Genomic DNA, 25580 nt, shown 5'->3' on the forward strand with positions numbered 1-25580 from the left:
ACAGTTGGGGATTTTGTCGTGGTCTATGAATAGCTGATCAGCAAGCGAGGTGCTGTAATACTGTTGTTTTCTCTCTTAACCTAGTAGCATGAACAAAGCTATGGATTTTAGATTTTTTTGCCCTTTTTTTCTTCTCAAAGGCATATATCACTTGTGTTCCCTTCACCCCCAGCAATAAGGCAATATCTTTTGGGGGCTTTAAAATACCACCTTTCTGATCACCAAATAAATTTTTCAAGTTTGGTGTTGATGCTTTAATGATCTTGTTAGTATTATCTTAATTTTAGTCAAAAGGGTGTATGAGTGGCATAAGATGAAATCATGTGCTTTGTTTTAGAGGACTGAAACTAAATATTCTTTAAGGTCCCATTAAACCCAAACTGTTCTTTGAATCTGTGGTCTGTGAAACAATTATGCCTTAGCAGAATAGAGTCTCAACATAGGGTTTGTTGTAGGATCAAAACTGACTCTTTGACAGAAAGTTGACAGCTTTCCTTTCTATTTCAAAGGCTCAGGTATATATTTGTCCTTCTGGTCTACCCTTATTTTAACTACAGTAGCAAACTCCTGGAAATTTTATGTGGAAAGTTCCTTAAAATATTCATAAAGACAGACAATCCCACCATGGTTCTGATGCCTCCTTTCCACCTTCTCCATATGATTATTGATCTGAATCAGACATTTGCCTATCACTTGGCCACATGTTCTTAGTAATGAGATAGATAAGGATAAGAAGTAAGAATTATATTATCTGTTTCTGTGTAAGCACAGTTTCTGTATGGTAAAGAATGAGGATTTTTCTTTCCTCTAGTCTCCTTTTACCCATGTATGTCTAGAAGAACCAGTAAAACTACCAGTTAAATGTTTTTCACAGAGAAGTAGAAGAATAATCTGGTAATTTATGTATTGGGCACAAAAGAAAAATGATTATCTGAATATTCAGGTAGATTCTAATGTAATACAGAGAAGTTGCACGTTAGAGTAACTTCTGAAAAGCATGTAACTGCAAGGAAAAGAAAAAGGCAACAAACCACTATGGCCAATTTGAGTGGGTAAGCAAGTTGGGGCCTTAAGGTGAAGGGTCTGGATAGTTTCAGAATATGTGGACAGGATTAATGGAGAAGTGTTTAGAATTGGTAACACTGTTGACACCAGTGCTACAAACACTGCATTTTTATAGTCTGGAGTCCCATCCATCATCTAGCCATTTCCAAAAATCAAGAGATGTAAATTCTCTTACTGTATTCTGTCTTGTGATAAATTTGATTAAATCTAGCTATTCTTCTAGTCATGGAACATCATTACCCTTCTAGATTACAAAATTGCTGTATGCTAATTTATGAAATCCATAATATGTTTAAATACGTGCACAACTGGCATTTTCTGTGTTAGAACCTGCAAACTTCATATTAGGTTCTCTTGTGTTTTGTAATTTCTCTTTAAAATGTTGGTGGAATTAGTACTTTGGATCTTCTGTGTAATTAACAGCATTCATAAAAGTGATCTGTGAAGAAAATATCATTGATTGAGGTTTTGTTGGGGTTTGAGATGAACAAAATCTAAAATAATACATGTTGTGAAACTTAGTCCAAGTCAAGGTTTCTTTAACATGAAATATCATTCACTGGAATTGGACTGATTACGTACTGAAGCTTCTGTTTTAAGATACAGGTATTTTCAACAGCAGAAGGTTAAAAATGGTATCTTGAAATATGCTTCTGTTATCTTGAAATATGTCTTGAGTCAGCAGCTAAGTCAAGTTCTGGTTTTGAAACCTGATAGATCCCAGCCTCTGGTATTCCTTCAAATAAAACTGTCTTTTGCTTAAGGATTGGACATTTGGAGTTAGTCATAGATGTGAGCTTTGTGAAGTTGCAAAAGTGAGGCTCGGGTTACAGAGCCAGAAATCACTCTGTTAGAAGTTTAATTTGCTCGTTCAAGAGATTTGGCATAGTGGAGGGTAGAAACCTGTTCTCCAGAACAGCATTCACTTTCCCTAAATCCATGTGTATATTTCATTTTTTCCTGGCTAGATAACTGCCTGCAGCAAAGTGATTATGTGAGGTAAAGATGAAAAATTACAAAAGAGAAATTGTCCTCTTGCACTAATTTTTGTATATTAATTACAGGTTATTCTTCATTTATGACCCTTAAAATCAGTATTTCCTGCTAGAGAACTAATAACTCTTTAGCAGATCAAACCTTTCTCTCTGGTCTGTAATAAATATGGCTTATGTTATAGATATTTGCTGTAAGCTTTAGAATCAGATTTCTCTCAGTCTATACATTTTTAATTATCTTATACTATTTGTTGAATATAATTCTGAGTTGATGATCACTGAATAATTGCACTTGATAGACTGAGTGAATCCACTATATCTAACTTTTGGTAAAAGATCATCTATGTAGTGATGCTGAATGACAAAGACACTTCTAATTTATTTTGCTTCAGGAATAGTATTGCAATTCAGTCATATCACACTTACTATCCCTTTAAAAGAGCTCCTAAATTGTTGGAGAAGCATCCTGTGTGATAGCTCTTGTATTCAATGAGTTCTTGGGTGTTTCTGAAAGATTTATAGTGAAGTCCAAAGCATTTCAAGGCCAAGTATAGCAGTCTTGTCAGATGCAGCTTTACAGCCTAGTGACTTATAATGAGGGTAGAATGTAATTAGAAATTGTCCGTGTCTTTACCGGGTACTGATGAAAACTATGGCTCAAAGGTTAATTCAAATAATAATTAATATTGGTTTCTGTCAGAACAGGGTGGTAATGAAATCTTTGTCGTACAATGACTCTGATTTTTAAGAAGAGGGTGCATAAGAAATAGAGGCTAGAGTTTACCTTTTCTGATTATATTCACTTATCTTACAATCAGCATGATGGCTTGATAAAGCATAATTTGAGAGCAATTTAAACGTACTCAGAAATATTACAACCTACAGCGAAAATCATCTAATGTGTTGTGTCTGTTTATGGAGATAGATTTATGGCTAGATTGCTGAAGTAGATGAATTTACTACAAATGATTCTTAAGAACTGCATATGAATTTTTTGTTGTTGATAATAACTGATCAATACCATGTGTTTGTGGAAAGTCTTCCTATTAAGATTTGCTAGCATGAGAAATGTGGGATGTTACATTGATGTTTGTTTAAATTGGACTAGTTTCAAGGAAAGCGATAGACCAGGTTTTGCTGGCAACCAAAACAAATTCTGTTCAGTTTCTTTTCCCAAGTTGAAACTTTCTATTGGAAAGAAATAAATGCTGTTATCTTTGCTGAAGCTAAACCCATAATTTTTCAGTTGCCAGTAGTCAGTGAGCTAATAGAGCTGTTATTTTGAGAAGCATTTAATGAATACTTTGCTGTCACCTGGTTTACCTGTATCTGGTCTGATCTTGTTCTTAAAATTTGCCTACCAAAAAGCTTCTCCGGAAAGTTACAGTTGTAGCTTGGGTTTATGGGTCACAGAGTTCTGCATTCTGTGCCTTTCTCACACTTTCTATTCTGTCTGCTTGCCTTAAATGTTACTGCATTGCCTCCCACAATTTAAAATTTGCTGTAATTGTAAGGCTGTTTCCTCTATTGCAGAAAAAGGAACTCTAAATGCCTCTAAATTGGATCTGACAAAGATCAGGTATTTTCGTTCTTATGCATGTGAAAGTGATCTCAAGACTGATTTTTTTCACTCATCTGGATAATGCTTTCCATACTAATTGCATCAGTTTTTGGGAAGCAAAGAGAGTCCATAGTCAAGAACAAACTTCTCCGGAGCAGTGGCACCCAGCAGGGCATGAGCTACATGGCAGGGATAGGAGCTGAAAAAGAAGATGTGCATGTGTGTGCTCGAGAAGTGTTTTAAACTGTGGAGATAAGAGATAATGAAGCATTATGTTGGTTTCTTGGAGCTATTCCTGCTGTTCTTTCTTCTATCTTCATACATTTTCTCAAAAGCCAGGATAAGAGAGTTCTGTACTACACTGACTGTGCTATGCTGAAATTTCCACTAGATGAGGTAGAAAAAAACCCCACAAATTTCAATGGTAGCACTGGAGAAAGGCTCACTGTGCAAATTAGATGCTTAAATTTTCTCTCCTTTATTATAAGCAAGTAAAGTGGCTTGGGAACTGAGCTGCACTTAAGAGTTTGAGATGTCTGCAACGTTGAAAACTCTAGTGAATAAACTTGACCAGGATGTAGAAATATTTTATCTAAAATGATCTCCGTGCAAATTTTTGAAAATTATTAAAATAAAAATTTAAGGGGTGGCTGTGAAGCCCTTCTTAGTAAATTCAAATTGCATGGTTTTGCTTAATAATTTAATTCTTTAAGAGAATCATTGTCTGTGGAGTTGATCTGGCATCTGTAGAAGGTCTGCCATAATGGTAGCAGAAAAAAATAATTCTTTCTGAATTTGCAATACTGTGAGATTTACCAAAATGTAAACTCTTAATAAAAAAAGCTTCACTTGTAACAAGACCTAAAGGTGCTGAAATTTTTGCTGGTACTGAAAGGTTCTGAAGCACAAGTGTGAATAGATAGAAATTTAAAGAGAGGTGCTTTGTTGAACATTAGAAAAACATTCATTTCTTTTGCTTCCATATATTCCTCCAAACATTCTGAGCCATGTTAGGTCATTCTCCCAGTTCCTTTCCATGACAGATCTCTGTGCTGATGTGAAGGGATCAGTTGAGACCAGTAGGTGGTTTAACTAGAGGTGCAAGAGCTGGTGTAAATACTCCATCTCCAAATACCAGTGAGACTACATGGGGGGAGGGGGATGGGAAAAGGAGGGTGGTCATTTCAGTTCATCTTTTTTAATAGTGAAAGTGGCAAAGTTCCTGGGGTTAGGTCTGTTTGAAATATGCCCTAGACTGTCCTGTAGATTGCTTTCTCCAACCACTCAAAATTTTTGGGGATGGGAATCTTCCAGAGGATTGTATCTGTGCTGTGGAATTAACAGTTGTCGTGTGAAACTGATGTGAGCCTTAGTTTTACTCTGCCTCCACTAAAATACACTTTTACGGTAGTTTGTGCAGGATCAGCACAGAGGAGTACAAAGAGGGAGCTTTTCAGTACAAAGGCTGCCTGTTTGGCCTGCCCAAACCACCGTGAATGTGTTTAAAGGGGACTTTTATTACCATGGAAACTCTCAGACAGGAAGGAATTTGTCCTGCCATATCTAGAAAATAGTCTGTAATGGTCAGCTCTTGGAACAAAAGTGTTTCGAATAGTGGGATATATTTAAAAATTCTTGGTGGTGAATATGTTTTAAACCCGTCCCGAATATGTAAAATCCAATCTTATGCTAATCAACTTCTAGTATGGGGATTTAGGAAAGACTGCAAACAAGTACAGTGAGCAAGAGAAGTGTAATGAAAAATCTAAGAAAGTTTTACTTCTCTGTCCAGAAGGCTTCTTAGGTGTTGAATGGATGTCAATGAAATATTCTTCCTTTAAGTAGTGTGTTTATCCATCACAGCCATTCATTGAGGGACTGTGTGTGTGCTTGGCTTGAACTGCTGGAGGCTGTCCTCTGAGCACCCATGGATTAATTGCTTTTGGAATGTCTTAAGTAAAACCTGTTACTTGACTCTCTTGACAAATACCCTTAGTATTCACAAATGACCTTTATTTTTGTAAATCACAACGAGATGTAACATTTTTTGTCTAAAAGAAATTCTAATGCCAGATCCCAGAATATTTGCACATCCTTCACTGGAGTTGTACATTGGTATGAAATAAGTCTTAAGTCAGTAGTCTTCTAGTCAGCAGGAGTAGCTAGAAGTAGCTGCAAGGTTTTCCATGCTTTGTGCAGTCTTTGGTGTTGATTTGTATGTTTCATCAGTTGGATGAAAAATATTTTTTCTCATATTTGACCTAATTAGAATATTTTTTTTTCTGCAAGTCACATCAGCAGACACTGTTTTCTCATCTCTCTCTGTACAGCAAATGTCTGGCTTGTTTTACTGTTGTGCTTTTCAGTTTAAGTTGTTGAACCACCTGGCCGTGGCCTGAAGGCAGTTTGAATGCATGGTATAGTAATAAGCTGATCCAATGGGTTGTGATGCTTGAAATCAGCCGTACCACTCTTGCTTCTTCCCTTGTGCTGTCGCTGCTGTTCAGCTACCCCCGTGGTGACGATCTTCCGATGGCAGCTAATGGTTAGATCAGCTTACCTCTGGTGCCAGACTGCACCTGAACATTTTCTTGGTGTGTCTGGGGTAATAGTAGAACAAAAGCATCATGCTTGTGGTTAGGAAGAGAGATAACTAAGGAGGAGACATTGTCATGAAAACTTTCCACTGCCCTGTCAATTTTGCAGTAGCTCACAGCTGCTGAAAATCAATGTTCAAAGTCTAATTCTACGTGGCAGGCCAGGTAAGGAGCAGTTTTATATATGTGTATATATAATGGAGTATTTCTGTGGGCCTTTTACAAGCGTTGGCTGACCTTGTTTGCGTTATCTGGGTTAACGCTGTAATCTCCTGCTCTAATATAGGGACTTCCGTCTTACAAGTTGATCAGTTTAGTTTCTTGTCTCCTGACTTGAACCAAAAGGAGTTTGAAGGTAGTTCCAACCAAAATTGAAGGAGACAAAAAAAGAAGGAAAAACCCCACTTCACTCATCTTGTTTATAATAAACTATCCCTGCTTAATGGCTGGGTTTCCCCCAGCTATTCACAAGGCTTGGTTCCTTTCCCTCATCTGGGAACTGGGGATAGGCTGTTTTCCAAACTGTGTCCGGGGATGTGCATCTTAATCATGGACAGTCATTTGTCTTTCCAAAACTATAGAAATCCCTGTTAGATGTATTTCCCTAACAGTTAACTAAGTTGAGAAAGAAAGGAAATACTGGTGACATCATGTATGACTTAATATGGTTATTAACTGCGCAGGTGTTGTAAAGCTGTGAATCTAAACTGTGGTGGAATAATTGTACCATATGGCAGGGGCTTTTTCTTCCATTCTTATTCTTCCACATTAACCATGGTTTTTTCCTCTATAAAAATGTATCTCTTAGTAATACCTCTTACTTTAAAAAAGAAAAAAAAAAGATCCCTCAAACCTTGGGAGGTTTTGATATCACTGTTCCCTACTCATTTCTCCAGTATGCATGTATAGTTTTGTTCCCTTCATTACTGTTCTAGGTTTCTCCAGCTGGCAGTTCTTCATCTTCTGTGCTTTTCATGAAGAAGTCAAATGCTCAGCTTACACTTTTCCACTATCTCCTGCACCCCTGAGGGGCTCACCCCCAGTGCTTGCAGGCCTGTGTAGCATGGCTCAGTATTGCTCTCCTGATGGGAAGTCTGGGAAGCACTAAATCATCTGGCCACATACTGCTTCCTTCAACTTTCTCCCCGGCAGATCCGTGGGCTGAGTTTGCAGTAGGGCGTGATGGCTGCACGCAGCTTTAAAGCTCGGGAGCAGGATGGGCTTTCTGCCCCCACCCCCTCACCCACACAGACATTTCCCTGCTCTCCAGCTGCTCTGGTTTCCATCTGTTACAGGGCCTTCTGGTGTGACTGTTTCCTCATCTGCTGAGCCGAGTGCAATGTTGAAGGACCAGACACCGCGCTGACCTGGGGAATTAAGGGGTTGTGGTTTTGGAGAAAATGGCTTGCATGCTTGTTTTCCTTTTTTCTCAGAAACCTGGTATGCAACACATGCACATCTAATATTTGGAAAAACTTTGTTAGGTGCATTTTAATTTCTTTGTAGCAATTGTATTTGGTTATCTTAGTTGCATATGTGATTCAGTAGACCTGCCTCACATGGCAGCTGCCCCCTGCCCTGGGAGGGTCACTGTGCTTCTGTCTGCTGGGCTCAGAAATGTCCAGCAATGGTAAATGTTAACTTGCAGCACGCAGACAAAGAAATAGCTGAAACTTTATTTGTGAAGGCAAAAATATGCAAGTAGTGAGAAGTAGCAGGGAGCCAAGGGAGGTGTTAAGAAACTTTGGAGTGGCCATCACTCTCTTGGCCCAGGAGCTGGGGAACTTTACCCTGCGAGGTGTTTTGCTTTTGGCAGGCAGATGCCTGCCGCCCATCCTCAGACTGCTATTTTAGGCTGCTCTTGTCTCTAGCACTCCCATTTTGCAGTCACTTAGATTATGCCTTTCACAGATCGCTGGGCTGTTGCTCTCTCTTGAGTGATACTGGTGAGTTACCAACATCAGCAGAGAGTGGCAATGCAGTCCTGCAACAGAGTATTTCTGTAAAGCAAAACAGATGGACAACACAATGTCCATTTCAAAAGTGAAGAATTGTAGCCACTTCTGACTTGCCAGTATGCAGAAACCCTGCAGAACTTCATTAATTATCCTTGCTAGTTGTCCTGGTGGGTGAGCATAGCTTCCCTTTTTCTGACTACTGCATCATCTTCTTTTCAAAAGTAGTTGTTCTTAGCTTTTAAAATCTGTTTAGACACTGTCAAATTGATTTGGATTTCAAAATTATATGTGTAAATGAGAAATGTACCTAGCACCCACTTTAGTAATTGAACAAAGCTTTTATTTCCAGAACCTGACTACTACTCAGTGTGTGGGAAAAGTGTGCTCTGACAACTTGGGCTGTTTTTTGAGGACTTCTGTGATCTCACTGAAGGGTTTTAATATTAATTCATTGCTAGTGTTATGGTTATGTTTTGATGATAGTCACTTAGGAGATGGGTGTTAGGCAACCAGTTGGAAATTACTGTAAAGTGATTTTTTTTTTAAGTGGTTCAGACATTCAACTTGAAATCCCAAAGCACATTAAAAGTGCTAATTCTCATTCTCCTGAAAGCAATATTTCTATGTATTTCTCAAATTAGCCCCCCTCTGCCCCCACATCCTGGCTAATACAGTATATGTAACTTAACCACTGTTTCTAACTAGGTATCATGCATTTATTAGCTTGCTGTCAGCAGATTGAAGAAATAAAATATTACAGAGTTATTACAGTCCTATTATTGATAGGAGCAACTGTTTGCATTTTGGGATGATATATGTACAGCATTAACAGAAGTGTAATATACTTCTGGATGGTTTTCTGTGCAAGTGCAGCTGCCATTGTTCCATGCAGAGTAAGAAGAGAAGCTCCATGCTCATGAGATGTGTTACTGTCTTGAAAAACATGGAGCAGATGAAACACTGACCAAGAAGGGGAGGACTTGGTGAGAAGGAGTGTTTTGCACCGATTTGCATGGCTTTTGCACATCTCAGCCTCTGAGCTGTGCTCAGTTGTGAGTAATTACCATGTTAATAGTTTGGGAGTTCAGCTGAACAGTTAAGAGTGTGTATGGAGAAGTCAGGGAAGACTCTGCAGTTTTGGAAAGAAGCTTCCCCACCCTGTGTTCTGTGCTTGGAGTATTGCTAGGAAAGACACAAGATCAGGGTCAAGGGGAATCCAGCTTGTGATTTCTGAAGTTTGGGAACAACAAACAGTGGAGTGAGTGTCTACAGATGGTTTATGGAGTTTGGTTATTTGGTATGCTAGTCTGTCTAGCTACAAGGCTCTCAGATTAAGTAGCTGCAGTATAGTGCAGCAGAAATAGGAAATTAATTTAAATGGATGCTTTAGTAGTTATCTGGGTTTTAATTAATTCAAAACTGCAGATGCCTAGGTCAGAAAAGTAGGAGAAACTGGCTGGATGGTCTCTGTTTCCTGTGAAATGTGAAGTTTATGATAAATGCTGAAATCTTCAATCTAGTTCTCAAAACTGTAAAAATATTTCAGTGTTCGATAGTACCATTTAATTTGTATCAGTTACCTTAAAAGGCAGCATGTCTCTGGTGAAATAAGATGGACACTGCTTTTCCAACAAAGTATAAATGATTGGGCTATATTGCCATCACAGGTTTGAAATAGAGGCACTCCATAGATTTCTATCTTGTAGATGTTCCTTGCATCGCTGCTTTGTTGATGTATACTTTCTCCTTGCCTTTCAAATGAAACTCTGGTTTAAACTTGTTTTAGTTGGCTCCAACTCTGCAGAAAAAGGCTTTTTTAGTACTCTTCTGGACCTTACTGTAAATCTGCTCCAGCTTTAATGTTGTTACTTCGCTCAGTGTTTTAGAAGGTGTGAGAGAGAGCTCAGTTTTGTCCTTGTTGTGAAGAAGACATAGGACATAGGTGTGAGACATGAAAAATTAACTTGATCCTCAGGTAAAATAGCATGCCATGGCCATAGCAACAATCTCAAATTCTCAGATTATCAACAAGGGCTATTTGCAGACCAGGCTGATACTGTGGAGCTGATTCTCCTGGTTTAAATGAACTAAACTGAATTACATGTTTATTGCAGACAGAAAAACTGATTTCTCCTGTTTCTTCGTAAAGCATCTTGATGTTGTGAAAAATGTAATAATCCTTCCTGTATGTGATGCTGTTTACAATCTTGAGATCCCTAAAGAATAGGGGAATTTTTACTTTTAAGCACACAGATGTTTAAGTGGTTTTGTTTGGGTTTCTTGATGGATTTTCTTTTTACCTAATGCTTCAATTACTGATTACTGAAAAGGTTATAAATACACAGTAATTCTTGTTCCATAGCATCTTCCATTCATTCTAAAGAATCCATTTAATATGAAGGTGACAGGAAGAGTTACTAGAATACATACACCATTTAGCATTTAGTGTTACTAACACCTAACCAGTGCATTTATAAAAAGGCAGGTGCCTAAAAATGTAGGTATTAAATAATCAGAAAAATGTCTGATGACATTTATGGTTTTGCATATAAGTATAGATAATCTCTTTTTTGATAAGAGACTGTCAATATTGTCAAGTCTAAAGCTTACAGTTTGTTCAATAAAACCTTCACTTAGCCTGCCCCTAGAAGTTAATTTATAAATAGCCACAAATCAAACACAAATGCAGCCTTCCCCAGAGGAAAAAAAGGCACAAAGAAGTCTTACTTTTAAATTAATACTTCTAGTTTTTAGTAGCAACAGCTTTTGAATATGATGACAGTGCAGCCTGTTGTGTAACCCAAGGCTGCTGTGAGAGGCATGGGTGACTAGTGAGGAGTGAATATGAAAAGAAAGGTGGCAGCTGGCTTACCTGGATGCTCAGAAGGAGGCTGGAACTCCTGCCAATCCCAATGAGCAAATCTGGTTGACAGCTGTTGCTGTTGCTACTGCCTTGTAGACAAGTCAGTGAAGCTGGTTCTAGTATCTTTTGCTTGACTCTTCACTTGGTTTTTGAGCTGAGCAGAATGCATTGAGGGCTGTGGAGATCTGATAGGTGCAGTTGGTGTTGGCACCCATTGTGCTGGGAAGAAAGACCTGGCTTTGATGGAAATGCCTCTGGAATACCAGGCAACAGAGCCTCCTTAACTGTTCAGGTGGTGGATCAGTCTATTAATTCTTCATTTATTTGTGAGTGGTTAGCACTGAAGTTTCTCAAACAGCATTTTCTTCCTGAACAGTTCATTCCTGTCTGAGCTTGGCCCATGGTATACAGTGTCCAGAGGAGCCTGATTGTGATGACTGGCTGTTACTGAGGTGTGCTGTTCATTGCTTGCTTTCCTTTGAGGCTGCAGCCTCACTGAGGACATAACATGGATGTCTCTGAGGTGATCTCTCTTGCTTCTGTTTCAAAACTAAACTTTGGGATAACTGTTGCCCAAAAACACAGGCACATGGATTTCAGGTGTTGAGCAGGATAGGGAAAGAAGAACCATGCTTTTATGTGTTTCAGATTTTTGGATGATTCTTTGTGATCAGATACAGTAATTTAAAAGGTACTGTAAAATGTTTTCAGGAAAGCTCATTGTATAGTGACAGCAGGCAGTTCATCCTCCCTTTCAAGTAGTTTTAGGTACTTCTACTTTCACAACTAGTTTTATATAGTGCATGTAATTGGAGGGACAAGGAGCTAGATTTCATTGCTTTCCGAGCATACTTAATTAAACAGTTACCTGATTCTCAGCTGCAGATCCAAATAATATTTGCTAATATTTAATCTGCCACTAATTCCTGTGACTTCTAAATTAATTGATTTTTAGCAGAGCCTCATCCATGCTTTTTCTTCAGCTGTGCACTTTATTGTTGAGTTCAAGTGATCTAAGTCTAGGCTACAATAATACCATTTACTAATGCTTAAGTCAAATGTCAGTCTTTTGGTGGCTATCTTATTCTGGATGAGGCTTCTTTTTTTTGTAGAGATAAAGTAACTTTGTAAATGTTTAGCACTGGAAATTCAGAGTTCTTTGTACCTGTTTTAACTGTCCTTATTACATAGTTGATAAACAAAGGAATACACTTTTAGTTGGAGTTTATTCACTCTTAACTAGCAGGTTTTTTACTCTTGATAGGAAAATTATTTTCCTGGTAGTGTTTCTACATTGCACTGTTGCATAGATAATTCATCAGTCACCGTAGGTCTTGTTCTGAGAACTGGAGTGAAATAGCTCCAAACTTGGCTGTTTACACAAATCTGTATGGTAGCAGTCTTCATATTGTACTTAACTAAAAGTCCTCAATTCTCTTGTTCTGGAATCCTTGCTACTTAAATGGGTTTGCTTGCATTTTTTTAATAAGTCATTTTCTTGGTCATATTTTAACTTTTCCAGGTATTTACAAGCACAGAAGAAATTGTTAGTCAAGCAAAGTTTGCAATCAAACTCTTTCAAAATTATCAAAATAAGCCTTCCTATTTATATGCTTGTAAAATAATACTCTAATCTTTTAGGCAAGTCTGCTCACTCCTTTAACTTTCTTGCTTTTCCTTCTTCAGAAACCACAACAAAAATAACAACAGCAAAAAAACCCCACGCAAAACACACTAAAATCCCTTGACCCTCTACCCTAGATTTCAACCACAAAATTTTTCGTGAATATAATTACATTTTTGGGCTTGTTGATGGGAGGGCAATGTGAAAAGTTTTGTTTTGGTTTGTTTGGGTTTTGGGGGGCTTCAGGGTTTTTTAAAGTTTATTTTAACTGAAAAGGGTGTGGAAAGTTCTAATTCTCTGCATATGCTGCTGTAAAATTGATAAGATTAACAGGCAATTTAAATAGACTGTGAACCATTAGGAACAGTGAAGATAGTGGTTTAATATTAGAAAATTAAGTTTAGCCCCACTTTTTGAGACAAGGTGGAATGTACCATGAAGTGCAACTGGTTTCCAAGTTCAGTACTAGATGAGTAAAAATTCCCTTTCACATCTAATCTGTGAGTGTAGCATTGCTCTTGTATGTTCATCATTTATCTCTGCAGAGCTTGTGGGGAATTGAAGGTAGCTCAAGAACTTTCCTGTTGGGTGTAAAACAATGTGGTAGATGAATGTCAGCTGCTCCTGTTGGTTGCAGTAGTTTGAATGACTGTGGCTCTGGGTTCTGGGTCAGCAGTTTGCACATTAAAAGACAGTTACTTCCAAGCTCTTCAAAATATTGATGAGAAGGGAGTGAAATTGCATAATTCTAGAATTTTACATGACAAATTTCCCCTGGAAGGCTCTTTTTGTTCATTTGAACTTAACTATCCTGGTGTAATTTTAAAACTGCAAGTCAATTAAGCAAGATACTTGAAAACACCCCAGTTGGTTTTCTTCTGTGTGAAGACAAACCTGATGTCCCATTAAAGTTTTGCACAAGAAAACTTGGTTGCCTTCCCTTTGAACCTGTTTTTATAGAGGAAAAACATAAAGCTCAGTCCTGCTGGACAGAAGGGCCACACTACACATGAGGACTGAAAAGGGTTGCACTCATCTGACAGTCCCCAGTGCAATTTTTAAATTTCTGGCACTATTGTTTATGGTGTCTAGGCAGGCACCCCTTTTCCATGTCTGAGTGAACTTGAGCTTATTTAGCCTTATACACTAGAAGCTGTTGAGAGCTCCACAAACTTTTCCCTTGGCATTGTCCATTGGGGAGAACAGCTTGGTACAGCTGTTTGTGTTGTTGTATGAGTAAGTACTGATGATCACTGTGAGCTAGGTGTTATGTTAAAGAAAAAAAACAAAAAACACACACAAAAAATCAGACTTCATTTGTATGTGCCCGAGCCTGCTTCCATTGCACTGAATAAACTCCTTTATTTGACATATCCTTCTCTAAAATAATAATAGAATGTTCAAGGTGCATATGTTAATTTTGTTAAACAAACCCCTCAAATTAAGTAGTCCAATTAACAGCAGTGGTAGAAGATCATTTGGGTGTCTGTCCTGTATCTCAGCTGTCCCCTGTATTCTGTGGGACATTACTGCACCCACCTGACAGTCTAAGCACTAATGAAGGTTTCTGAAATCTATTTACTCCATGTACTGTATTCTGTCTTGCAGTGTACTGTCTTCACACCCTCCCTACTCAACCCTTTTTCTTTGTGGCCAATTTTAAATTAGTAAAATAATTTAACATTTCTTTTAAATAGTCCATAGCATGTGATAAAATACATAATTAGTTTGATGCTATAGATCTTTTTTGTAACCAAGTTAAAATCTGTAAAAAAAAAAAGAGAAAATTTTAAATTTGTAAAATCCAATGTTTGGGCCTTGGGGTGGTCTCTAAGATCCCTTCCAACCCAAGCCATTCACTGTGGGATTTAGGAAATGCTGATGCTATCTTTTTCTAAAAAAGACCATTTATGATCTTTTCCTGGTGTAGTATGTAATATTTTTTTTCTTTGCTGAAAGGGTCAAGACAGTATGCTCATGTGTATGAGGCAAAAAAGAATCATCAGCACTGGAAGCTGAGTGAGAGCTTCAGTTCAGATGTGGGATGATTCATCTTGCCACATGTAAGGAGTGTAAAGGAGAACTACCATTTTGTTCCTCAGTCCTGAAGTGTGTTCTCTTCAGTCATGTGAACACTGGTTTTTCACTTGGGGTGCTCAGGGCGTATTTATCTTCACAGAAATGAGTGTGGATATGTGGTTCCCGTACGAGCGCGCACTCCCATCTACCAGTATTTATGAAGAACACATGTACAGGAAAATGACTCTTAAGTACAAGTCATAAATTGAAATGATTATAGAATATATGTGGACAAATATACCATGTGTGGTATCGGTAGACTGTAATTTCATCAAGTGGTTTTTCAGACTTCATAAAGTATGAATGAAACATGATTGTATTGGCCTTGTAACAGGTAAAGTAAAATATAGGGTCTGGCTACTTTAAAGCACTCATAATTCTATAGCTGGAAATAGCCTTTTGGGATACGATTAAGTCTTAAAACCTGCCGGTGATTAAAAAAATGCATTTCAGTGAAAATCACATGTTCAGAAACTCTGGGAAACATTTGAGTCTCCACCTCATGAATTTTTACAGTTCCCAACTTTCTGGGTGTAAACACCAGGAGCTGCTTTCAGCGAAGGGAGCGGGGAAAGGCCCCGTGTTGCTTAGAGCTCGGCCACCCTGGGTTATTTGGTTGTTTACCGCGGTTTTCCCCCGTTTTTGGCGGCTCGGGCTTTGTTTATCCCGGGCAGGCCCGGCGCGGCGCTGCCGTGAGGCGGCCATGCCGCCCTGCCCTGCCCTGCCCTGCGCAAACCCTCCCGCTCGCCGCGGCGACCTCTGCCCTTTTGTATCCTGTGACACTCAGCCTGTCTTTGTGCTCAAGTTTATCCGTGATGGATACGTTTCCCTCCCAATCGCATATGCCGGGAGGGCGGCGGAGCGAGCAGATAAATTATTTTCAGCTGCAGGCCCGCGCTGGGGGAGGAGGGTAGGAGGGTGGCGGGGCCCCTCCGCGCCCCGGCCCAGCAGGACGGGCCGCAGCCTCCCACTCCCCCGGGAATATGCAAGGGGATGACTCCCGGGCCTCTCAGATCCTTTTTAAATGCAAAAGAATGTAGGAAATTGCCAGATCACTTGGTTAATCAGTGACAACTGCAGTAGGTGCACAAAAAGCCCGGAGCCATCGGTTGCACGGGGTGTTTTTTCAGCGCCCCAGCGGGGTCGCCGCTGGCCCCACCTCTTGAACACCCGGGCCGGTTTAGTGTCAGCTTGAGAAGGGAATGTAATTGCGGGAGATTTCTGGGTGACTGATGGCGGCCATGTGAGTCTCCTCGCTGACACCAGCGCCCCGCTGGCCTGGCAGGGCTTTGTGCTCGCCTGGCCATCGCACAGAGCGCTCGGCTCAGTGTCCCCAGCCCAGCCCAGGCAGCCATGCAGCCCGTGCAGTCCCCCGGGTTTTATGTTTTTATATTTTTTATATTGGCTACACTGCTGCCTTGTCATGGTCAAACCTCATCAAGGGGTCACGTTGAGCATGTTACTGCTCCCCTTTATGGGGTTATTTGCGAGGTTAACACCTCTGTCAAATGATTTGAAGAGTATTCCTGAAATATTTTTGGGACCGCAATTGTTTCTCTTACTTATCTGGGACTATTTTTAGATAAACCACCTCACATCTGTGTTTTAAACTTGTGTTGGAGGAGAGGATGGTCATGCAATGAAAAAGACCTCTTAAAATTCCAGGTTACGTAACACTAAAACAGAAGTATTTCTAGATTAGGCTTGTTCCCTCTTCTCTCACCATGTTTATAATGTACTTAAATGTAAAAAATGCTTCTTTCTTTCTTTTTTTTTTTTTTTTTTTATTATTCTTTTGGTTACCTCATTAAAGGCCTCCAACAAATGGCTCTAAACTTCCCTATTTTCTTCTGATCAGGAAAGAAAAGACATGCTGGGGCTTCTCCTGTAATATTATAGGTACTGTCTTAAAACTAGCAGTGCTCCCATGTTAGGGCAAGAGTTTGCAGCCCAGCTGGTACGGCGAATGCCTTGGTGTGATGTAACAGCGAGGATCCGTGGGTTTGCATCAGAGTCCTCCTAAGTGACGCTCTTGTGGTCTCCTATCAGAGCTCCTGTGAACTTGAATGACGTAGGATATTGTTTCCAAATGTGTGGCACAGCCTGAACTCTGGGCTGGTCATTCCTGCATCAGCTGCTTGACAGCAGCAAGCTGCCAAATATTCCAAGGCTGTAGTGCCCTCAGTTGCCTCGGTGAAAGCCTGTTTTGGCCAACGTGCATCATGCATTAAGGAAATAAAATCCAATCTGGCTTTTGCGGAATGTTTTTATGAGAAATGTAGGATTTCGTGGATTTCTTGGCAAAAAAAAAATGTTACTGAAAATCATTCATGGCATTTTAGCTGATTGTACATTGGCAAAACCTGTGACCTTTGAGGAAAAGCACCTAAGGTTTTTCATCACCCCCCCTTTCTTAATTTAACAAGAGACATGACAGCCTTTAAGTTGCTGCTGCAAATTCTTGTAAGGATGTTTTTCTGTGAAGAACTAACTGAATTTTACTAAGATAAAGATGATAGCAAACTTTTCAGAAATGCTTAAGTCATATTTGCTGATGCTTCCCACTAAGTCAGAATACTCCTGAAGTGCATCAGGTCATTCTTTTCATCTTTGCAAGTCCTGTCTTCCTTTCCTGGGACGAGGGAGAATGAGATTCCTGCCATCCTTTGATGTCTGAACTATACGGACTTAATTTTTAACACAGCTGTGCTGTGTGAAGTGTATAGTAGGGAAGCATTCTAAGTGAATTAAAAAAAAAAAAAAAAGGTCTTCAGGAAACTAAGTTTCTTTGGAAGCTGCAGTCAGAAATGATGTTGCAATCACTTTACAGGTCTGGTCTTATATTTTGGCTAATCTATATGCAGGAGGAACGTACCATGCGTGGCATCTGGGACAGCAATGAAAAGTAAGCATTAAGCACGTAGGAGAGGAGGCATGCTTCCCACGGACACACACTTGCATAACTGTCCTGGCATCAGCAGAGCTGTGTGCTCAGTAGGTGAATGAGGTGAAATGTAGAAGCCTCACCAGCCATCTTGCCCAATTTGAATGTCTTGTTGTGACTTTTTCTGTGTTGTCGTGGTGTTACATGTGTTTATGAAGTTTTTGGTGAATGTTTTTCTTCAACTTTGTGAGTAAAATAAGGATGTGACTTTCATTGCTGTCATTTATGTCGTGTCCTTCCATGCAGCAAATGCTTAAATTACTACCCCTAACAGCCAACAGGAGCTTAGCAGTTTTGAAAAGCAGTTTAAATGTGCAATGTTTAAATGCAGATTTAGTAGCCTCATGTTTAATCCTACATTTTGAGGCTCTGGTCTCAAAATGACCTTTGGCATGGTGTTATTTTTTAGCACGAGAGGTCTTTTTAGCCTAGTTCTTTAAAATAGCATGGTATTTGTGGTGTTTATTGCGTTGTATGTAAGGGCATACTTCCATTATGTGAGTAGCTAGTTTGTTTGTGTCTGTCAAGTACTTCAGTTTTGTCAGAGGTATCAACTAATAGCTGTAAAAATATAACTCTGTGTGATACATGTCATTTCAAGCCTGGAGTAGTCAGTATTAGTTGCCTTCTCACCTTCTGTTTATTCATTTTATTTGCTGCATGGCCAAATGCTGCTGAATTTCTTCTATAGAAGGGTTGATAGCTGAATCAAGGTACCTGTTGATTTACAAAGTGTTCTTTTGAGTGGCAGAATGTGAGGAGGGTGTGGAGGGCATGGGCATCTGTGTGCTGCCCTTGCTGCTTCCTGATCTTGCCTGCCTGGATCTGCTGTTTTGGGAGCAAAACTAACGAAGTTCAGATTTTTAGTGTCTGCAGCCCTAGATAAGGTTATGTGTATGCAGTCAGTTTAGTTCAACTTATAAAAGTGGGAAGTTACTGAAGACAACTGAGTGCATGCAGCTTTGGAATATTGAGCTGGCCAATGGTTAACTACTACTTAAATTTGAGATCTAGCTGCTTAAGACTGGAATGTTGCAAACTGGAGTAAATGTAAGCTTTGTCTGTTGAGACAACAGGGTTGTTAAGCAATTGACTGTGTCCTGGTGGTTGGACTCACACCACTATTTTGAGCAGAAACAGGCTCTCCAGGCAGCCTTAATGAAATATATTCATTGACTCTTTAGGTCAATCTTCTTGGAACCATCTTTCATGTTCAGGAGCAGAAAAGTGATAGAATTTTATAGCAGAACCTGTATAGTTTAAGATGGCAATAAAAAAAAAATCACTGTCTTTTCATACATTCATACTTTGTTTCAGCTATGCACCTTTCTAAGGGTTCAGATATTCTCTTTGTACCCAAAAAACAGTCACTGCTTCTGTGTATGTTGGTTTTAAGTTGCAGGAATGTAGAGAAGATGATGTACCATCCTGTTTTTGAACTATTTGGTTTAAAAAATATGTGTAAGCTGAGTTTATGAAGATTAGTCTTGCTATTTGTATGTCTGCATTTATGGGAAAGTGAACAGTGGTGCTGAATGAGTATTTTAATTAGAATTATTGCTTGATGCAGGTTCTACTTTTGTGTGTTGGCTTTCTTTTGTTTTGAAAGAAGCAGACATAGTTGCAACTTAAAATAAGGCTGTGACTCTTGTGACTTGCTTAACTACCTAGATGTCTACACTGTTAGAATACAAGGTTGAGAGGTTAGTAGGTAATTCCAGTATTGGCTGTTTCCTTATCAAAACATTGGTTAATTTATTTTGATCAGGCTGTAGCTGCTACTGTCTTTCATGCTTCAACAGCTGCTGTTACCCATATATCACATTAGAGATGTGACTTTTATTGGATAAAGTAGAATAAGGTTTGGTGTGAGCACAACTGACTGTTAAGGGCTGTGGTCATTAAATTTGGGACTGCACTTAAATCTGAAGAAATGCTCCTAAAATTTGAGACATCTTCTTTACTGTGGCCTCATGTTGTGTTTCAGATGTAGTAACTTTAGCATCCAGAGCTTCCAGAGCTTAAACATGTTGATTCATGCCTCAGATAAAAATGCAGATCTAAAATCACATAATGGCAAACAACGTTTTTGCTCATAATTTTGATGATATTTGTTTACCATCTGATTGATAAGCTTAAAGGTTACTTTTCTTTTGAAAGAGTGTGTGCTTAGGAAGCCAGGCGAGTGCTAGGTTCCCTGCATTGCAAGGGATTGTACTTAACCCTAACTGGCAAATTGAGATTGTATGAGCTGAACAGAAACGATGTGTGTTCAGTAAAACAAAACCCTTACCCTATTTTAATTTGGTTCTCTGGATATAGTAGTAGATCCAAGTTACTATGAGCTGATGTTTACTGTTATCAGTGGCTGACTGGCCTGAATTTTATTGGAAGCTTGTCAGCTGAAAAACAATAAACAAAGCTGATTCAAATGCTTGCTCGATGCTTGTAACCTTGTTTCTGGAGATGCTCTGTTAGCTTGCTATAAAGTTTCATTTAGTGCTTCAGGAGAGTAGAGCCTGCTTGTCTTAAGAAATGGTTCTTATAGCAGACATGATTTATATAATAAAATGTGTGGAAATTCTTACATGTTTGTAACTGTGTGGCTCTTTCTAGTGGATGGGTGGGATCTACTGGGCTCCAGTTTGCTATTGCCCAGATTACATCAGTGGTTGGGAGGTAACAGTGACTGTTGTGCTCTGCTTTTTGGCATTTCCCAGCAGAGAGACTATTCTGTTACATGGAGATGTTCAGCTTTAGCAGCCCGTGATGGCAGTGAGCAGCAGTAGTTGCAGTACCAGAAATCCTTGAGCAATCAGGGATCTTTGTCATGACTTCAGTCTGCTCTGAAGCAGTCTAGTAGCAAAAGCTACTTTTGGTGAAGGAGGTTCCTTCTCACCTTGTTGAAACTTCCTTATGGTGTGCTCTAATAAACTGAATGAGCTGGTAAATATTACAGATGGCTTCTGCCTAATAATGGAAATGAAATAAAACCAAATATATATTAGAGATATGAAGATGGCTCATAAGAGTTTACCTCCAAGTGATTTAGGAAGTGTTAATATCCCAGCCGAGCACTAAAGAGATTTAAGAGTGTGGTTTTAAAGGTGACATTCAAATGCTATTTTAAGAGGAGTGATAAATGCTTGTGCCTTTTCTCTTGCCCTCTGCTTCATGCTGTAGAAGGTCCTCTTGACAGTGGCTACAGGAAGGGTAATAAATGTGCTGGTATTTTCTCCCTAAAACTTGTCTGGGACAAATCACCTTCAGTCAAACAGTCTGGCCTGGCATTTTGTGTCCAAAGTGACTGAAAGTATCTCTCCTCCATGACAGAATGCAAGATTTGAAAGCATAAACTTGTAAATGTTCTTTGCTTTGGTTGCTGGTTAAGGACAATTGGTATCTGCAAGTAGAGTTGTCACTGAATTGCAACCAAGATACAAAAATAGTTTTATTTGCAAAGTGTATGGGCTCCCTTGACTGTTGTCTTAAAGTTTATTTTGCATGTAAGATACAGTGTTTAAATTCAGATTTTAAGAAGAAAAGACAGCATTACACTACCTTTGTTCATAAATGATGTATCCAAACAAATCTTTGGAGTTCTTGTGGGAAAAGGATGGGGGGGGACATTTTGGAATAAACCAGTCTTCCCTATGGGACATGTGAATGAGAACTTTTTTGAATCTGCTGTTACTGTGTTGTTGCTTTTTGCTCTTTATTCCCCACGTCCAAATGTGTACCTTGTTACATTAGCTTTTTGTTAAGTCCTTTTGCCATTACTAATTCTCTTGAGTGAGTATTCAAGTTCTGGAGACAAAAAAACTTCAGTATGAGCTTCCAAAGTGCTATAGTTGCAATAGTAGCATAATAACCTGGAGATGAGTAATGAGCTCCAATGATACTATTCTGTGTTACCATCGTAAAGGAAATTAGGATAAGGACTGAGAAATCCACCCTATGATATGATAAAACATTTGAATTTGTTTTTCTTACACAAACTGAGCACATAATTTTGCTGAAATGGGAAGAAGCATTGTGTCTTTCAGTTTACAAATTAATTAGGATAAACTGTGTTTAAAAAAAAAAAATGCCCTTCCTAAAGTCTAAGTCTTGGAGTTTGGTCTGTATTTAGTTGAGTCATGTCTGTACTCATTTGAAAAAAATCTGTTGTGTGTATAGCTAACTTTAGTTCATTGTAGGACCTGGTGCTTCTGCTTGCTCATCTGATTACGCAGCTCAAGGGAATAAGGTTAAGGACATGCTGTTGGTAACTAGAGCGTTTTCAGGGCTTTAGTTCAGCAGATGGGCTGCTCGGCTATATTCATACATCTGCCTACCTGCTGTGGCAGCTGCTGCTGCTGCGTGTTGTGTTCTTTTGTTCTGTTCCACCCAAGAAAGGAGCACTAGGAAGTGTAGTGAATGGATTAATTTAAGGTTAAGGCTAGTGTTTTGCTTGCTTCCTAACTCTCTATCATAATAAAGCTTTGGATAAAGCTAATGAATCCTTTGTAATGTGAAATAGATTTTTAAAATGTATTTCAAGGGGCTGAAACTAGCTGGCATATAAATAACAGTCAAGTATGTTTTCTTTATGTTATTTATTTCAATATCTTCTTCTCTTTCTCCCCCTTCCCCTGTTTTTTCTAGGAGCAGTAACCAGACTTTGCCTGACACTGCGTGGTCCAAAAGAATTAAGGAAATATGGAATGACATGAAGGAGATTAGTTGAGGATTAAAGGCTTTGAGGACAAAACACCTCACCGAGGTGAAGCACAGACTAACATTCTGGTGGTAGCTCCAAGGAGCTGCGTGCTGAAAAAAGATGGCAGATCCAGGAATGATGAGTCTGTTTGGAGAAGATGGGAATATTTTCAGTGAAGGCTTGGAAGGTCTTGGAGAATGTGGATATCCTGAAAATACAGTGAATCCTATGGGTCAGCAAATGCCCATGGATCAAGGATTTCCCTCTTTACAGTCATCTCTTCATCATCCTCCTGCAAATCAAAACCAAGCCAAGTTGACCCATTTTGATCACTATAACCAATACGAACAGCAGAAAATGCACCTGATGGATCAGCCGAACAGGATGATAAGCAATGCCCCTGGGAATGGTATAGCATCTCCTCACTCGCAGTATCACAACCCTCCGGTTCCTCAGGTTCCTCACAGCAGCGGTGCCGGTGGTCAGATGGGAGTCTATCCCGGCATGCAGAACGAGAGACACGGGCAACCCTTCGTAGACAGTGGCTCCATGTGGGGACCACGGGCAGTTCAAGTGCCAGACCAGATAAGAGCACCATACCAGCAGCAACAGCAGCAGCAGCAGCCACAACCGACACAGCCGCCACAGGCACCCTCCGGACCCCCTGGGCAGGGCCATCCTCAGCACATGCAGCAGATGGGAAACTACATGGCTCGTGGTGATTTTTCGATGCAGCAGCACGGCCAGCCGCAGCAGCAGAGGATGAACCAGTTTTCTCAAGGCCAAGAAGGCCTCAATCAGGGAAACCCTTTCATTGCCACCTCAGGACCTGGCCACTTGTCTCATGTGCCCCAGCAGAATCCCAATATGGCACCTTCTTTGCGACACTCAGTCCAGCAATTTCACCACCATCCCCCTACTGCTCTCCATGGGGAATCAGTAGCCCACAGTCCCAGATTCTCCCCTAATCCTCCCCAGCAGGGTGCTGTTAGGCCGCAAACACTTAATTTTAGTTCTCGGAGCCAGACGGTACCCTCACCTACTATAAACAACTCAGGGCAGTATTCTCGATATCCTTACAGTAACCTTAATCAGGGATTAGTTAATAATACAGGGATGAATCAGAATTTAGGCCTTACAAATAACACTCCAATGAATCAATCTGTACCAAGATACCCAAATGCTGTCGGATTTCCATCAAACAGTGGTCAAGGACTAATGCACCAGCAGCCCATCCATCCTAGTGGCTCACTTAACCAAATGAACACGCAAACTATGCACCCTTCACAGCCTCAGGGAACTTATGCCTCTCCACCTCCCATGTCACCTATGAAAGCAATGAGTAATCCAGCAGGTACACCTCCTCCACAGGTTAGACCTGGTAGTGCTGGAATGCCAATGGAAGTTGGCAGTTACCCAAATATGCCCCATCCTCAGCCGTCACACCAGCCCCCTGGTGCCATGGGAATTGGACAAAGGAATATGGGCCCCAGAAACATGCAGCAGAATCGTCCATTTATGGGTATGTCTTCAACACCACGGGAGATGGGTGGGCACATGAGACCAAATGGTTGTCCAGGTGTTGGCCTTGCAGATCCACAAGCAATACAAGAGCGACTAATATCTGGCCAGCAGCTTCCTAGTCAACAGCAGTCTTTTCAACAGCAAATGCCAACCTGTCCTCCCATGCAGCCTCATCCAGGGATACATCATCAGTCTTCACCACCCCCACATCCTCATCATCAGCCTTGGGCACAGCTTCACCAGTCACCACAAAACACACCACAAAAAGTGCCTGTCCTTCAGGTAAGCTACTTCCAATTAGTAGAAAAAGTTTTAAATGACTGTAAATGCCTTTCAGGATAGACAAGAACTATGGTTTCAAAACAGTTGCCCCTTTTCAACTCCCTTGTTTGTTATTGGTTATGTGGTTTTTTCGGTGTACAGAGGCTGAAGGTAAAATGAGACTCAGGTGTCTTTCTAACATGCTTATGGTAATTTTTATAGGATGACATTATGGATAGACCAAAATGTGATACAACAACAGGACAAGCTGAATAAGTACTATATTTTTCATGTGGGTTCCTTTGGGGAGAAGATAAAAAGCACATGTGAGAATTGTCATTTAAACTATGAAATTTTTGTATTTGCAACTTGGAGAAAAAAGTGTGTGTGTTACAATGTGTTTGTTTTGGCCAAACCAAGGTATTTGTTTTTAAATCCTAAGGGAATGTTCTGTGGTTTTAAATTAAAGCTGAAATTGTTACACGTGAAAAAAATTTCTGGCGTGAACTTCTTTAGCACTAAGTAATGTAACTGAGAAGTGATGGGGAAGCAGTTTTTGCAAGGAGAGGACAAAAATGTGAATTAGTCTGGAATGAAATCTTAAAGAGAATACAGAAGGCTCTGGTCTGCCAGGTTTCAATGGCCATGTATTGCTTCCACATCGTTTTTCAATTAAAAGCTAGAACTGTTAAGCTACAGAGGATCAAGATGTTTTAAAAGTTTTGACTGCTTGCTAGTATGTTAAATTTCAGCTGAAAAAGTGCTTGTTGGAATCTTCACGTTTGCCATTGTTTGCCTTTGACTTGGTCAGTCCGAATTCAAGAGGTTTGATACCAGATGATTCATCTGTGGTCAAGTGGTGCAGATAACAAAGGTTTACTAATTTTATTTTTTTTCCTGATCAGTCGTTAATTAATGCCAAGTAGCTCTGCCCGTAAATATTTGGGGACAATTGTTGGAATGCAGTTGCAATGACACGATGCTGCAATAGTGTTAATAAATCATAAAAACAGCTGTCCCGGGCAGTGTCCCGGGCCGGTGCGCAAAGCAGCTGCTCGGCCGTGCCCTGCGCTGCTGCCTGCCGGCTGCTCCCGGCCGCCGCTCCGCGCAGCGTGAGCCGGCGCTGGGAATCAGATGGAGAGGCAGCTGACAGCGAGTGCTGGATGGAGCAGCGCAGCAGCTGGGACGGGCTTCCACATTCCCCGTGGAAGAGGGGAGGAGGGGGGAGCCCTGCGAGGGGCATTAGGGACTGAGCTGGGCAAGGGGAAAATGCACTGTCTTTCTCTGAGGGAGGAGGAAGCTCTCTGGAAGTATATCTTCAAGACCATCTTTCTCTTTGCTGCCTACCTCAAAGCTGGTTTGAAATTTTAGATGCCTGTGTCAACCCTTCCTCTGTCTGCATCTCCA

The 25580-nt window shown here is 40.1% G+C and overlaps 1 protein-coding gene across 9 annotated transcripts in view; it reads left to right on the forward strand.

Annotated features, from left to right (window-relative positions):
* The window catches only part of CHD7 (chromodomain helicase DNA binding protein 7), a 130723-nt gene that overhangs the window by 19368 nt on the left and 85775 nt on the right, over positions 1-25580 (forward strand). For all 9 annotated transcript variants that reach the window (XM_079299996.1, XM_079299997.1, XM_079299995.1 and 6 more), the window contains one exon: positions 22334-24194. In XM_079299996.1, coding sequence (XP_079156122.1) covers positions 22509-24194 — 1686 coding nt within the window. In that variant the 5' untranslated portion in view covers positions 22334-22508. The remainder of the gene's footprint in view (positions 1-22333; positions 24195-25580) is intronic.

Source organism: Erithacus rubecula (assembly GCF_903797595.1).
Source record: "Erithacus rubecula genome assembly, chromosome: 3".
Lineage (NCBI taxonomy): Eukaryota > Metazoa > Chordata > Aves > Passeriformes > Muscicapidae > Erithacus > Erithacus rubecula.